Source organism: Lithobates pipiens, unplaced genomic scaffold, assembly GCF_037356315.1.
Source record: "Lithobates pipiens isolate NorthernLeopardFrog02 unplaced genomic scaffold, aLitPip1_a1.2 Scaffold_1, whole genome shotgun sequence".
NCBI lineage: Eukaryota > Metazoa > Chordata > Amphibia > Anura > Ranidae > Lithobates > Lithobates pipiens.
The window spans coordinates 51,357,742-51,374,736 of record NW_027507685.1 but is presented as its reverse complement, the minus strand read 5'-3'; the positions used below and the strand labels follow the sequence as shown (position 1 = coordinate 51,374,736).

At 46.0% G+C, this 16,995-nt stretch overlaps 1 protein-coding gene across 1 annotated transcript in view; it reads left to right on the top strand.

The window, feature by feature from the left end:
- Positions 1 to 934: 934 nt before the first annotated feature.
- LOC143998664 (interleukin-13 receptor subunit alpha-1-like) overlaps positions 935 to 16,995 on the top strand; it is a 172,934-nt gene continuing 156,873 nt past the window's right edge. Inside the window, exon 1 of the mRNA XM_077493979.1 lies at positions 935 to 1,133. Within this exon, the coding sequence (XP_077350105.1) occupies positions 1,046 to 1,133 (88 nt within the window). The 5' untranslated portion in view covers positions 935 to 1,045. The remainder of the gene's footprint in view (positions 1,134 to 16,995) is intronic.

Below are 16,995 nucleotides of genomic sequence, written 5' to 3'. Positions count from 1 at the left end.
GCTTCAGGGCCTTCAAAAGTAAAATAGGTGGTCAACAAGTGTAAATTATGCTCCTAGAACACCTGATGGTGCTCCTTGCATGTTGGGCCTCTCTATGTGGCTAGGCTGTGAAAAAGTCCCACACATGTGGTATCGCTATACTCAGGAGGAGTAGCACAATGTATTTTGGGGTATCATTTTTGGTATGCACATGCCATGTGAAAGAAATAACCTATTAAACTGATAATTGTGGGGAAAAAAAAACAATCTTCATTTTGCAAAGAATTGTGTGAAAAAATGACAACTTCAAAACACTTGTAATACCGCTTATACAAATACATTGGAATGCCTACTTTCCAAAAAAGGGGTCATTTGGGGGGCCTTTGTACTTTCCTGGCTTGTAAGGGTCTCAAGAAAGCCGCCAGTACATCAGGTGTGATCGTTTTTTTATGATTTGCACCATAGCTTGTAGACTCTCTAACTTTCACACACACACCAAATAATATCCACTAATTTGGGTTATTTTTACCAAAAGATATGCAGCAGTATAAATTGTGGCCAAAACTTATGAAGAAAAATTACTAATTTGCTAAATTTTATCTCAGAATCAAAGAAAATTTTGTTTTTTCAAACTTTTCAGTAAGTTTTCATTTATAGCGCAAAAAAATAAAAAACTCAGAGGTGATCAAATACCACCAAAAGAAAGCTCTATTTGTATAAAAAAAGGACAACAAATGCATTTGGGTACAGTGTTGCATGACTGAATAATTGTCATTCAAAGTGTGAGAGCACTGAAAGCTGAAAATTGGTCTGGGCAGCAGGGGGGGTTTAAGTGCCCAGTAGGCAAGTGGTTAAACTCTTAATTTTATTCTGTGTGTATCCCCAGTGACGTTTATCATGGGAGGTTTATTCCACACTCATGGGAGGAGAAGGGGCTGGCTTTGGAAGATACTTTGTAATCCACGTCAAACTTTGTGTGTTTCCTGGAATAAATAACCTCAAGATACAATTTATGAGACAAGTGTGCAGCTAGCATCTGATGACATTACCCATACCCTCATAACTTATGTTCTGGTGTATGAAAGTCATTTCAGAAATGGGTTTAGTCCTGCTGCTGATACATTTTTTCATAGGACACACAGCGACTGAAAAAGGTAAGTGTAATTTTTTTCCCTTTAAAATCACTGAATGTTTTTGTATCAGCCACTCTCCCTTTTTCTCTCTGGGCGTATTGGACATCTTACACTTTTTTTTTTTTCTCTAGAACAATTAACTATTTATGTACGATTGGAGCCCATTTCACCTGCAATCACCCTTTATAGTTTGTGATCAGGACTAATTGTTGTATGCATCATCCAGTTTATTGTTTATTCACTAGCACTTTCATGGTTTTTTTTGCTATTTAATTTTATTACGCACATTTGTTGATTAATTTGTATCTGTCATGTATTTGGTTTACTTTTATGCAAAAGCACTTTAATGGGTTACACAGTCATTTGTTTTTTATAGAATGTACCTTGATTTGATTGGACATGCCATAACATAATTATTGCCACAAATGTATTGTATTTTTGGTATATATCAGCATTGGCGCTGCACTCTTTTTGTTCTCACTCCAGCGACTTTCTGCTGATAAATTTAGAGAAAAGGACATTAATCTTTTCCATACTTTGATAATTACTTTTATTACTACTATTTCTAACAAGCAAGCTTGTTTAAAACAAACTTGTACAATTTAGTAATTGATCTGCTGCTCACTATGAGCTGCTCATACTAAAACCAGATACGCTTAAAGCAATATTAAATCCAAAACCAAAAATGTAATATATTGCAGCTTACCAATCATTAGATGTGGGGGCTGCATTTGTTTTCTTTTTTTTAGGCTTTTCCCCTCTGTTTTCACCTGGTGATCTGACCAGTAACACACCTCCTGTATTAGCCCTTGTACACACGGTCGGACATTCCAATGGAAATTGTCCGATCGGACCACATTGTCGGATAATCCGACCGTGTGTGGGCTGCATCTGACTTTTTCCGTCGGAATGTCCAACAAAGTTTGAGAGCTGGATATAAAAATTTTCCAACAACATGATCCAATCGGACTTTGTCCGATCGTTTGTAGAGAATTCCGATCGGACAAAGTGCCACGCATGCTCAGATCAAATTCCTAGTCCAAAGCTATTGGCTACTAGCCTGAACGTAGTCCCGTCCTAACTAAGTAACGTCATCACGTTACGAACGATCAAATTTTCCGACAACTTTGTCCGACTGTGTGTATGCAACACCAGTTTCGGACAAAATCCGTCTGAAAAAATCTGACGGATTTTGTTGTCAGAATGTCTGACCGTGTGCACAAGGGCTTAGAGTGTCTCTGTAAGCTGCAAAATAATAAATGTTTGCTTTTGCATTTAATCTTATTTAGGCTCAAACCCAGTTACAAAAATGTTATATAATCTTTAACATGTTATTACAATGTGAAAAGTTGTCAGTCTTTGTAAATCTGCATATTTTATTACACTGACTGGTGAAGGTCCTTTCTGGCACCCAGTTGTGCTCCTGCTATTGTTGATTTTGTTTAAAATAACAAGAGGAAACCTGTGTATACTGTAAGGGATCAGGGGGTGATAATCCAGCTCAGACAGTTCAGTCAACTTAAAGCGGAGTTCTGCTTAAAAAAAATAAAATAAATTAAACATCAGCAGCTACAAATACCGCAGCTGCTGACTTTTAATAATCAGACTCTTACCAGTCCCAGTATCCAGCGATGTGGGCGCATGAAGACCCGTTCGTCTCCCCCTCCTCTCTGCAGCACCGGCATTGTAACTGTGGGCGCCTGGCTGTGGCTTCACAGCCGGGCACCCGCTGCGCATGTGCGAGCTGCGCCACACAACGGACCTGTGACATGTCCCAGATGATTGGCGAGAGGGAGGGGGGAGAGGTGATCTCCCTTCCGGCGCCGTGGTGCGCTGGGAGGAAGTGGGAGCTGGGACCCTCTGAAAAGATATAACATAGCAAAGTCTGAGTTCAGGCAAGCTCACCCAGCAGGATCAAGAAGTCATAGGTAACAGGGATTCTTCCAGCTTCAAACTCCTCTCAGCTTTGATTACGCAACAGCCATTTCTCTATCCAAACACACTTCTCCTCCCTGACATTTTCAAATCAGCTGGCAATAAGGAGGTCCGAAGGGGAAGTACCTGCCCTCTTCAATTAACCCCTTCTTAACCCTGCCCCGGGCTAACTCTCCACCAACCTTTTCTACTATCTCAGAGGATTCTTGTCCCTCCATGAGACACCTGCTCTCCACAGTAGGCTCAACCACTAGCATTTGATCCCCAGGTTTAGACTCTCTGACCCTAGCAGACTGTTTGGCAACCCCCCTCTGGGTCCTCGCTAATGGTTTATGCCCACATTTAAGTATGTTTAGATTTTTGGCTACCCTGTAGCATAGAGTATGATTCACAGCAACTCGGGGATAGCACATATCTTCCGCAGGATGCTGTGGCTCACCACTTAACAATGTGACCTGTTCCCTGGTGGAGATCAAAGGGGAGTCCTTTCTCTGAGCACCAAAGAAATCACTTTGAGAACCCCCAAGATATGACAAGTCAGTCCCAGAGGGAGAACTCTCTGCCTCCAATCCAACAAACACCTCCAGGGGATCTAGGTCAGCTCCTGCAGGTTCACACATCTGACAGATTTATTTACTGTTTACCTCCTGTAACACAGTATTTAACACTTCACATGGGGGTTTCTCCTTTTTAGGGGAGGCCCCTGAACCATTGAACTTTTGTAAACGCAAGTCCCAAAATAGGGGGCAGTCTCGCCCAATTAGCAAATCATGAGGTAACCCCGGGATCACCCCAACTCTCAGTGTAGCAGTTCCTGTGGTTGTAGACAGGGTTACATGGGCCATTGGATAGTCCTTGACAACCCCATGTACAGAGACCACGCCAATTTTTTTCCTGGGTATCAGATTTCCCCAAAAGCCCACTCCCCGGGTCAAGAAGTGCTACAACTTCCTGCCCATTAACCCGCACCACACTCTCAAGTCGGCTTGGATTGTTCATTGGACCAGTGGCAAAAGCAAACATAGAGCCATGTCGAGCCATGTCACATTCCATTGGCTCCTCCCACCTTGGACACTAGGCTGTCATATGACGCAGTTGTTGGCAGGACCAATAGCGAACCTCACAGGGTTCCCGTTCTCCCTGCCGACTCGCAGGAGGGTTAGGATTCTCCTAGCAGGAGTGTCAGGCACCCAAGCAGGCATGCATGCATTCAGCCGGTGCCATCTTTGCACTGGAACGCACTTCCTTAGAATGGGCCAGCGCTCTGGTAATAGAGGGACTCTCCTGAACACTTTCTGTATAAGTGTAGTGCTGGACAGCAGCAGCCATCTCATCCAGGGACTTAGGCTTGGACTGAGCCACCCATCTGTGCAGTTACTTAGGAAGACCGTGCAAAAAGTGATCCAGTGCAACTCGCTCTACAATCTGAGTGGTGATCTTCTCCTCTGGTTTCAGCCAATCCTGGAACAGGTGCAGTAGACGATTCAGTTGCGCACGGGCAGACTTAGCTCTGCCAAAGCACAATTCATGAACATGGTTTGCCCTTAGAGGCACAGTCACTCCCAGCCTGGCTAGGATTTCTGTCTTAAGCAGTTTATAGTCTCATGCTGATTCAGAAACCAAATCAAAATAGGTATGTTGAGGATCTGCAGTCAGGAAAGGAGCCAGCACATCCGCCCAGTCTTTCTCAGGGTCTTCCCTTGTTGCAATCCTTTTAAACATTGCCATATAAGCTTCCACATTATCTATGGCTGTCATGTTTTGCATAGTCCACTGCACTGCCTTCCGGGGGTCACTCTTTACAGTGGGGTCACCTTTCATTATTTGAGCCTGCTGGGTCACTGCCCTTTGCAGTCCTGCTCTCTGCTTACTCAGTAAGCAGTTTGTTTCCTGTTGCACAGAGACTGTCTGTACCAGGATCTGCTCCGGATGGACCTGTGCCTCCTCATTGCGGGCCTGCATTTGTAGCAGGGCCTGCTTCTGCTTAACCACATCCTCCATGGCTTGTTCAGAAGACTTCACCGTCTGTGCAGCTTTAACCCAGGACTAGGGATGAGCTTCGTGTTCGATTCGAACATACGTTCGACTCGAACATCGGCTGTTCGCCCGTTCGGCGAATCTCGAACGTTATGGGCCATTCGCGCCAAATTCGTGTGGCGCTCACGGCCCACAATGCACTGCGTCATCGCAGTGCATTGCTGGCTCATGATTGGCCAAGCATGCACTGTGACCCCGCATGCTTGGCCAATCACAGCACCAGCAGCGAGGAGAGCCATGATTGGCCACAGGCAAGATGCCTGTGGCCAATCATAGCTCAGGCTGTGTAGTAAACGCCCCACACTATATAAGGCCGCCAGCGCGGCGGCCTAGTGTAGTGTGTTGGCGTCTGAAGCAGTTAGTGGGTGTTCTGTGTACCTTCAACACAGTACACACCGATCGTTATCGGCCGATTTTCGATCTTGCTCTTCTGTAGTGGTTGTTGTCTGCTTGCCCTGACCGCAGTATACACCGCTATATTCACCTCACCTATATAGCTAGTGATCTATCTTTTATAATAGAGCTTGCAGTCAGTAGTGTTAGGAGCTTGTGCGTGCTGTCTGCGTGCTCTGTACCCAGTACACACCGCTATATCCACCTACATAGCTCTTCTCTATTTGAGCCCACTTGCCATCTGCAGGAGTTATTGGAAGTTGTGTGTGCCTCCAGCACAGCACAGTGTACATCTGTATATACCCCTTTATCTCTGGTGTTCTATAATAAAGGCATCTGCAGGAGTTAGTGGGTTTTTTGTGCCTCCAGCACAATATATACCTGTATCTACCCTTTATTGCTGTTCTCTAATAGAGGCATCTGCAGGGCTTAGTGGGTGTTGTGTGACTCAATTACAGTATACCCCTTTATCTCTGGTGTTCTATAATAAAGGCATCTGCAGGAGTTTGTGGGTGTTGTGTGACTCCAGCACAATATACACCTGTATCTACCGTTTATTGCTGTTCTCTAATAGAGCCATCTGCAGGGCTTAGTGGGTGTTGTGTGACTCCATTACACTGCTGTTTTACCCAACTCCCTTCAGGCAATTACCATGTCTGGAAGGCCAGCAAGGAAAGGCAGACAGGCGCGAGCCGATAAAAGAGGGCAAGCAGGCTCTGTGTCTAGAGACAACAGTGCTGGTCGTGGACACGATGCATTGTCATCAGCACGTGACCATGGGACGCGCTTGTCCTTCTTTTCGGCAGCTGGACATGTTGAACCGCAACATGCCAACGACTTGGTAGAGTGGATGACCAAGCCATCTTCATCCTCCTCATCCTCTCTCACCCAGTCTCAGGGTACTAGCAAAGCAGCTGCCAACGCATCGTCTTCCCTCCTCTCAATGTCATCATCAGTGACTCCTTCCCTAGACCCACCACGTCCTCCTCAGGAGTCTCCTGAACGCTTTGAGCACAGTGTTGGGTACATGCTCCAGGAGGATGCCCAGTGTTTTGTAGGCTCTGATGATGACACTCAGCTAGAGGAAGGCAGTAGCGTGAGCGCAGAGAGAGGGGATGCTCAAGAAGGACAGCAATCTGGCAGTCATGTTCCACAAGCTGCAGCATACTGCCAGGTTTGCTACAGCGATGAAGAGGGAGGGGATGATGAGGGCACTGACTCCACGTGGGTGCCTGGTAGGAGAGAGGAGGAGGAGGAGGAGGAGGCACGACGAGGCAGGATGCCCTCCGGGGGCCAGCTTAGGGGCAGCACACCGACTGAATCACACCGCAGAGCTCCGCCTGTGCAGGGCGCTGCCTCTGCGCGTTACTCTAAAAGTTCTTTGGTGTGGGCCTTTTATGAGACGATTGCATCAGATCGCACCGCTGCTATTTGCAACATATGTCTCAAGCGTATCTCGCGTGGCCAAAACATCAGCCGCTTGGGCACCACATGCTTGACCAGACATATGTTGACCTGCCATGCAGCTCGTTGGCAAGCGTACCTCAAAGACCCACACCAAAGAATAAAGCGGACCTCTCCTTGCTCCTCATCAGCTGGCATCTCCAACCCCACTAGACCTTCAGTCCTCTCTGAAACCTGCTCTGAGAGGAATGAAGGTGTAGAATTAGGTGCGTCACAGCTAAGTGCTTCCGGGCATTCTGCTAGCAGTACACCCACGTCCGATTATAGCAGGCAAACGTCCCTGCCCCAGCTGCTGGACCGGCGAAAGAAGTTCACTCCCAGCCATCCACATGCCCAGCGGTTGAATGCTAGCTTGGCTAAATTGCTGGCACTTCAACTGCTGCCTTTTCAGTTGGTAGACTCGGCCCCCTTCCGTGAGTTTGTACAATGTGCGGTTCCTCAGTGGCAGGTCCCCAAACGCCACTTTTTCTCACGAAAGGCGATTCCGGCTCTCTACCGGCATGTGGAAGGCAATGTCCTTGCCTCGCTGGACAGGGCGGTCAGCGGTAAGGTGCATATTACCGCTGACTCATGGTCCAGCAGGCATGGACAGGGACGTTACCTGTCTTTCACGGCCCATTGGGTCACTCTTCTGGCAGCTGGGAAGGATGCAGGACAAGGTGCAGTAGTGTTGGAGGTTGTTCCGCCACCACGCCTCCAAAATGCTACTATTGGTTGTGACACACCTCTCTCCTCCACCCCCTCCTCTTCTTCTTCCTCCATGGCCTCTTCCAGTGCTCTGTCCTCAGAACCAGCGGTGCTCCATAGGCGTTCCAGGGGCTACGCAAGTACGCAGGCAAAACGATGCCATGCCGTGCTTGTGCTGGTTTGTTTGGGGGACAGGAGCCACACTGGGGCGGATGTTTTGTCAGCTCTGCAGGGGCAGGCCGAGAGGTGGTTGACGCCACGCCAGCTTAAGCCAGGAATGGTGGTTTGTGACAATGGCACCAACCTCCTCTCCGCCCTCCGACAGGGACAACTGACCCATGTGCCCTGAGTAGCTCACGTCCTTAACCTGGTGGTGCAGCGGTTCTTGGGCAGGTACCCCGGCTTACAGGATGTCCTGAAGCAGGCCAGGAAAGTCTGTGTGCATTTCCGCCGATCATTTAATGCCTGTGCTCGGCTGGCTGAGCTCCAAAAGGAGTTGAACCTGCCCAAGAACCGCCTTATATGTGACATGCCCACCAGGTGGAACTCAACGTTGGCCATGCTGCAGCGGCTGCACACGCAGCAGAGGGCCATCAATGAGTACCTGTGCGACTACGGCACCAGGACAGGGTCAGGGGAGCTCGGTTTTTTCTCACCACGCCAGTGAGGTATGATCAGGGATGCATGCACTGTCCTGTCACCGTTTGAGGAGGCCACAAGGATGGTGAGCAGTGACAGTGCATGCATCAGTGACACTGTACCTCTTGTCCACCTGTTGGAGCATACGCTGCGTGGAATAATGGACAGGGCACTTGAGGCAGAACAGAAGCAGGAAGAGGACGACTTCCTTGCCTCTCAAGGCCCCCTTTATCCAGACAGTGTTCCTGCTGTGCCACCCATCACACAGGAAGAGGATGAGGAGGAGGAAGAGGAGGAGGAGGATGATTGTGTCAGCATGGAGGTGGAGGCTGGCACTCAGCATCAGCAGCAGCAGCCTTGTAGGGATGATTTACAGTCCCAAGAAACACGTGGACTTGTACGTGGCTGGGAGGAGGTAGCTGCGCATCATGTTGCCCTTAGTGACCCAGAGGACTCCGGACCGAATGCCTCAGCTAACCTACGCTGCATGGCCTCCCTGATCCTGCAAAGCCTGCGGAAGGATCCTCGTATTCTTCGGATCAAGGAGAGGGACCATTACTGGCTGGCCACTCTCCTTGATCCACGGTACAAGGGTAAGGTTGCCGACCTTATCTTGCCATCGCAGAGGGAGCAGAGGATGAGACATCTCCGGGAGGCCTTGCAAAAAGGTCTGTGCAACGTGTTCCCAGAGACTGGGAGGTTACAACATCCTGGTCCTGGACAACGTGTTGCTGAGGCATCGGTCAGAAGGAGCGGTGGAGAAGGTGGCCGTCTGACTGATGCTTTCAGACAATTTTTTAGTCCGCAGCCCCAAGGTATGATCGGTTCCAGCAACCATCGCCAGCGTCTGATTTACATGGTGCAGGAATACCTAGGGGCAAGGTCAGACTTGGACACCTTTCCCACCGAAAATCCTCTGCCTTACTGGGTCTTGAGGATGGATCACTGGCCAGAGCTTGCACAGTATGCAATTGAGCTACTGGCCTGTCCTGCATCCAGCGTTCTTTCGGAACGCACCTTCAGTGCTGCTGGTGGCTTTGTTACCGATCACAGGGTGCGCCTGTCCACCGAATCAGTTGATCGACTGACCTTCATCAAGATGAATCAGTCTTGGATCACCCACATCTTCCAAGCACCTGAAGCTGATGTAACCGAATAATTTTTTTTGAAATATCACATCCCTTCAAGACTGCCTATGCTGATGCTGAGTGACTGTCCTGTTATATTGATTGTCTATCCTCTTCCTCCTCCGCTGATATGTTGGAAGAACATTTCTGGTTCTGGGTGATGCCATCAGCCCAATTTTTCTGCCCCTGTTTAACAGGGGCGTTTAATTACAATTTTTGATGCAATGCTTTGCAGCAGGGCTAATTCCTGCAATAAAACTAGAGAATATGGGAGAGGTTGCAGTGTGGTGGCACCAGCACCAGTGCCTAAGGCAAAAATTTTCTGCCCCTGTTTAACAGGGGCGTTTAATTACAATTTTTGATGCAATGCTTTGAAGCAGGGCTAATTCCTGCAATAAAACTAGAGTATATGGGAGAGGTTGCAGTGTGGTGGCACCAGCACCAGTGCCTAAAGCCCAATTTTTCTGCCTCTGTTTAACAGGGACATGTAATTACAATTCTTGATATAATATTTCACAGGAGGGCCCGTTCCTGTGCCCACCCAGAGTAACTGTGAGGACTTATAGTGTTGTGGCACCAGCACCACAACCACCAAAGGTCAATTTTTCTTCCACTGTTCAACAATGGCATGTAATTACAATTCTTGATATAATCGTTCACAGCAGGGTGCTCCAGCACCCAGCAAGAGTCACTTTGAGGGCTTACAATGTTGTGGCAAAACCAACACCTTGTTCCGCCATTTCTGCAGAGCATATAGGGCAGGCCCCTACTTTCAAACATCCAACTTACACACATCTACTACTTGCAAACGGAAGGAGACAACAGCAAGTGAGATGAAAAAAGATGTACGACAAAACAAATTATACAGGGGTGATAACCCTTCCCTATGTTTTCCAAAAAGCTTAAAAATAGTTTTTTTGACTGGAGCTACACTTTAAAAATGTACCAGTTGAAAATTACAAACAGATTCAACTTAACACAACAAACCTACACAGTCCCTGTCTTGTTTGCACCGCCTGTATACTGCTGTTCTGAGTATATAGGGCCTGGGGGCCACACACATTTCCTTTTTTTAATATGGGTACGGGGTTCCCCTTGATATGCGTACAAGACCCAAAGGGGCTGGTAATGGGCAACCATATTGCAGGAACCAGATATAACATTAAAACCGCAAGCAGTTTTCAATGATGTTATTTCTGTTTAATGTCATTTTGTGCAGGGACTGTTCTAAACACGGGAAACACGTGGCACTTCACAGGCATACTACAGACACCCCCCAGGCACCATATTTAAAGGAATATTTCACTTTTTTTTCACTTTAATCATCATTAAAATCAGTGCTCCCGCCAAAACGGCCATTTTTAAAAACATTTTAGGCATTGACCCATGTCCCCTGGGGCAAGAGCCAGGTCCCCAAACCCTTTTTAGGACAGTATCTTGCATATTAGCCGTTAAAATTAGCACTTTTAATTTCGAACGTTCGAGTCCCATAGACTTCAATGGGGTTCTAAAGTTCGTTAGAATTTGGGGTCCGTTCGAAAGTTCTGGTGCGAACCGAACCGGGGGGTGTTCGGCTCATCCCTACCCAGGACATGGGATTGGACTGGACCACTCAAACTGTCTGCATTCTCCACCAATTTGTAAGGGATCAGGGGGTGACAAGCCAGCTCAGACAGTTCAGTCAACTTAAAAGGCTTTGTTCAGCAAAAAGCAACAGAAAACCGACAAGCGTATAGCCAATTCAAGCAACACAAAAACTCTTCTTAGCAGTATAAGACAGTCCTTTTAAATAATGCTCAGCATCCCAGCCACAGCATATAACATAGCAAAGTCCCAGTTCAGGCAAGCTCACCCAGCAGGATCAAGTCATAGGTAGCAGCTTCAAGCTCCTCTCAGCTTTGATAGCTCAACAGCCATCTCTCTCCAAACACACATCTCCTCCCTGACATTTCCAACTCAGCTGGCAATAAGCAGGTCTGAAGGGGAAGTACCTGCCCTCTTCAATTAACCCCTTCTTAACCCTGCCCCAGGCTGACTCTCTACAATACAAAATGAATTCTAAAAACTTTGCTTCAAGAAGACACTTCCGGATGGAGTACCATAGGCATAACCAGACCCTTCAGGGCACCGGTGCAAGAAACCATGAAGGGCTCCCCTCACTCAGCCCTCCCTTTCCATCCTAGCCCCGGAGCTCCTAGTTCTGAGAGGGTGTACATGGACATCCTCACAGAACCCTGCCAATCACAGCGGTCCTTTACCATGTGATCAACTGATCACATCGAAACTGACTTGCCAGTTATCACCAGTCCTTTCTTCCCAAGACTGTCAATACATTGTTTACACTGATAATCAGAGCACTGATCATGAGTGCCCTGATTATCAGTACAGCCCTGTCAGTGGCCATCAGTGATGCTCATCAGTGCCGCCTATTATTGCCCAACAGTGCAGCTTATCAACGTTGCCTATCAGTGTTCATCACTGTCGCCTGCCAGTGCCACCTATCAGTGCAGCCTATCTGTGCTGCCTATCAGTGCCTCCTCATCAGTACTCTGAGCTGAGAGAGTCTCTCTCATACAGCTCAGAGCCTGCACTAACAGTTCCCCCTCCCTCCTCCATCGCACGAATTGGGAGAGGAGAGAGCTGATCTGCTCCTTCTCTTCCTGCGCATGCACTGCAGAAAGTGTGAAGCCTAGCAGCTAAATGATCAGATTCAGCTGCTTAGCTTCCCAATTCCCGTGGGGCCCCTGACAGTGGCAGAACGCCATGACCCGGTCACAAGTGTGACCTTTGCGACCCTGCTAGTTCTGTAGTTCTGCCACTGTGAAGTATATTTTTGCAGTCTCCCTGTTAAAGGGGGTCCATTTTTATTTTTATTTATATATATATATATATATATATATATATATATATATATATATATATATATATATATATATATATATATATATATATATATATATATATATATATATATATAGCATAGATGTTAATCAAGGAAATTTGAAAGTACATATGTTTTGGGCAGCACAGTGGGTATGTGGTTAGCATTTCTGCCTAGCAGCACTAGATTTGTCGGTTCAAATCCAAACCACAGCACTACCTGACTGGAGTTTTCATGTGCTCCCTGTGCCTGTGTGGGTTTCTTTCAGGTACTCTGGCTCACTCCCACACTCCAAAGACATGCTGGTAGGTTAATTGGCTCCTGTCTAAATTGGCCCTAGTATGAATGTAATTTAGGGACCTTAGACTCTACGCTCCTTGAGGGCAGGGATTGATGTGAATCTACAATATATTTGTAAAGCGCTGTGTTAATTGACAACACTATATATGTACCTGTATTATTATAATTCTGTACGAACTGGACACAAAAAAGGAAAATGTTATTTAGGCTATTTGCTCTTCTGAACAAATGTCCTTTTATTATCATCAGGAGTTACATACAGAAATATGGGCACTAGATAGAAGTGAGGAGCACAGGAAATACATATGTTTTGTAACAATAGATACAGTGTAACAATTCTACAGAACACTAAAGGGAATTAACAAATAAAGGTAACCAATGAATATATATATTTTCTCATTTCCTCTAGCGTTCTTTAGAATTGTTACATTATATCTCTTGTTCCAAAGCTGTATGCATTTTCTATGCTCCTTAGTTTCATTCGATGGCCATAATGCAGTGATTATAGCACATTCATTCAGAACAGAAAATAGCCTAAAGAACGCTTGTTTTTGCCCAGAACTTGACACCACAAAGCTCCTAATCCAGTCCCTGATTATCTCTCGCCTCGACTCCTGCAACTCTGTCCTCATTTGGCTTACCTTTACATAGGCTATATTCAGTCCATCATGAATGCTGCTGCCAGACTCATCCACTTTACCAACCATTCAGTGTCTGCCACCCCTCTCTGACAATCCCTCCATGGGTTGCCATTCACCCAATTAATTAAATTCAAAATACTAAGGCCGCGTACATACGCGGGGACTGTTCGCTCAACTTTGTCCGTCAAACAGTTTCAGCAGACAGTCCGCTCAAAATTAGCATGGACGGACTTGGCCACACACGACGAATGAACAGTCCGCTGAAACCGTGCGCGATGACGTGAACGGCACGTACGACGGGACTAGAAAATGACGTCCTATACACTGCAATGCAAACTTCGGCGTGTAAATCCTTTCTGAGCATGCGTGGAACTTAGTTTGACGAACAAGCCTACACACGAGGGGACTGTTCGCTGAAACAAAGTTTCAGCGGACAGTTTTTCAGAAATTACCGAAAAACTTTGTTCAGCAGACTGTCCGCTGAAACTGTCCGCTGAAAGCCCACACACGAGCGGACTGTCCGCCGAAACACTGTTCAGCGGACAAAGTTGAGCGAACAGTCCCCGCGTGTGTACGCGGCCTAACAATAACTTACAAAGTCATCCGCAACTTGGCCCCCAGCTACATCACTAACCTAGTCTCAAAATACCCAACCAAATCATTTTCTTCATTCTTCCTCTTTCTAGTTCCATTGCCACCTCCTCCCATGCTCTCCTCCAGGTCTTCTCCCCAGTCTCTCCCATCCTTTGGAATTCCCTACCCCAGTCTGTCAGACTATATCCTACTCTGTCTGTTAGACAATCCCTGAAAACCTTTCTAACAAGCAGGGCCCTCAGATTCCTCCTGTATTGAATTGTATTGTAATGTCTGCCCTCATGTTGTAAAGCACTGTGCAAACTGTTGGTGCTATATAAATTGTGTATTATAATGTGCATGCAAATTCACAGGATGAATATGCTTTTATATATATATATATATATATATATGCCTTAGTGTAAATTAAACTACTGTATTTGCTCAAATTAAGTATCATTTTTAAAAAGATTAAGCATAAAGGGATGTTTAAAGGCAAAATCACTGTTGTTTCTCATACCTGCTTGAAACATTCCCAGTAGCTTGTTGTCCTGAGATAATTATCTGTCAGAGAGACCGCCATCTTGAATTTTCATTGAGGATTGTGGCCTCATTTTTATAAGCATACATACCTGTGTTTATTATGCACTGCGCTAACAAGAATATAGCCAAAGGGGGGGGGGGGGGGGGGGGGGGTTGGGACTTTAAATGAGGCACAATAAATGTACCTCCACCCTGGATTCAAGTACTTAGGAAGGGAATGTGGGACTTTAAATGAGGCAATTGACTTTTGGAGGTAGAGTATTTAGTAAACATTTTTTATTTGTAACACAGTAAAAAAGTAATTTCATATATATACATGCACACATGGTATAAACATAATGGATACATATATGTCAGCTTGACAGCACATGAGAGATCGTAAACAATGATGAATGTAATACAAGGTATTACATATTAGCAGGCATTGGTACACCATATGCAAAAGAGCTGCTATAAGATAGGTATGCATACACATTAATAGTTACGTAGTACTCAATAAATTTTTTAATGTATGAAAGATATATATGGGCCAGTGAATAAGTAATGAGCCAGACTTGACTGAGCACCCCATGGAAACTCAACCTCACAGGGGAAAAAAAAGATCTATACTCACAGGTCGGCTAGAGCACTGTGATACTCACGGTCCCCTTGCAATGACATTCTCAATCTGTCCACATGACAGCTGCAGACCTAGGTAGCTTCCTTCCTCAATTGAAGAAACCCCAACCTGCGGAAGATCACAGGTCTCTTTTCAGGGTGGATCACCCCAACAACTTCAACATTAGCCAACGTGGCTCAGATTAGCACTCCCTGTATCTGCCGGCAGCATCCAGTCCAGCGCAATCCTGGCAGTACAGCTTTCTGGAATGTTCTCCACTAGCAACAACTTGTGAGTGTAAATTGGCTCTCATCATAGCATGCTTGACATAACACAACATACATTTGTAATCCACAAGGAGAGAAAAAGGAAAAACACAGGTGCATCTTATGGTATTCACCAATAGTACCTGTGATCGGACAAGATCAAGGGTTCTCCCTTTGCATTCACTGTAGTGACAAAGCGTTTGATGTCCTTTCGGTCTGGCCTATGGATAACTACACCATCCAGGTTAATCTTACAGCCTTAGCCCCAGGTGTGTAGCATGGAGGTATATCTTTCAGCCACCTTGGGTGACAGTTTCAGAAAGTCTGTCTGAAGAGGGATCCGGAGGAAACTGTACACAGCTTCATCCACCCATTGAGTTTCTTTTTCCAAAATGTCCTCTTCCAGGTGAACGGGTATGTATGGTGTCAGGGCTGGCTTAGCCCTTCCTCCTCTGGGCTGGCCGCTCAGCTGTCAGCTAATTGACAGCTATCTTCTCTTTCCACAGTTTCCAGCTGTTCCAGATGATGCTCGTCTGAACTACCTATTTAAAGCCTTCCAGCTCATTTCTCTTTTGCCTTCACGTTGGTCACATCACATGGAACCATCTCCTGCTGTTTGTTTCAAGACTGGCTTGCTGACATCCCTCCTGGCTTCTTATCCTGCTTGCATTTGCTCTCCTTGGATCCCTGACTTCAGGCCTGGCTGATTACCCGATCTGGTTAATGAACTTTAGACTGGCTGACTACCCGATCTGGCTACTGGACTCTGGCTATGCTTGACTACGCTTTTTCTTTTTACCTTTTTATTTTTATTAATAAACAAGTGTGATTTGATTGTACTTCTGCCTGATTCATGGTTCCTGACATATGGACAGCCGAAGCAGGGTCTTAAGGTCCGGGTAGGACATGGGCGTCTGGAGCATGCTGAATTGAGCACCCAGCCATGACATCTGGCTTATAATCAGGTTTGGTTGCAGGCATTGGCTTGGTAGGGCGAACTTTGGGGACCCATTGAGCCCAACAATCTTCCTCGAAAAATCTGGTAATTTGCAGACAGCTTACTTTTCACATTAGCAGCAGTAGTAGAGAGAAGTCCATCCAGTTCAACCATAAAAAAATATCGTACAATCCAATATACCCAATTCTATACCCAAAGTTGATCGAGAGGAAGGCAAAAAAAAAAAACAGCAGAGCATGCTCCAATTTGCTACAGCAGGTGAAAAAAATCCTTCCTGATCCCCCAAGAGGCAATCGGATTTTCCCTGGATCAACTTTACCTATAAATGTTAGTATCCAGTTATATTATGAACATTTAGGAAAGTATCCGGGTCTTTCTTAAAGCAATCTACTGAGCTGGCCAGAACACCTCTGGTGCCAGTCTATTCCACATTTTCACAGCTCTTGCTGTGAAGAAACCTTTCCGTATTCGGAGAGGAATTCTCTTTTCCTCTAGATGTAAAGAGTGCCCCTGTGTCCTCTGTTTTGACTGTAAAGAGAATAACTCAACACCAAGTTCACTATATGGACCCCTTATATATTTGAACATGTTGATCATATCCCCTCTTATTCTCCTCTTCTCAAGAGTGAATAATTTCAGTTCCTCTAATCTTTCCTCATAACTGAGCTCCTCCATGCCTCTTATCAGTTTGGTTGCCTCTGCACTTTCTCCAGTTCCCTGATATCCTTTTTGAGAACTGGTGCCCAAAACTTAACTGCATATTCCAGATGAGGTCTTAATAATAATTTGAACAGGGGCAAAATGATATCTCTTTCTCTGGAGTCCATACCTCTCTTAATAC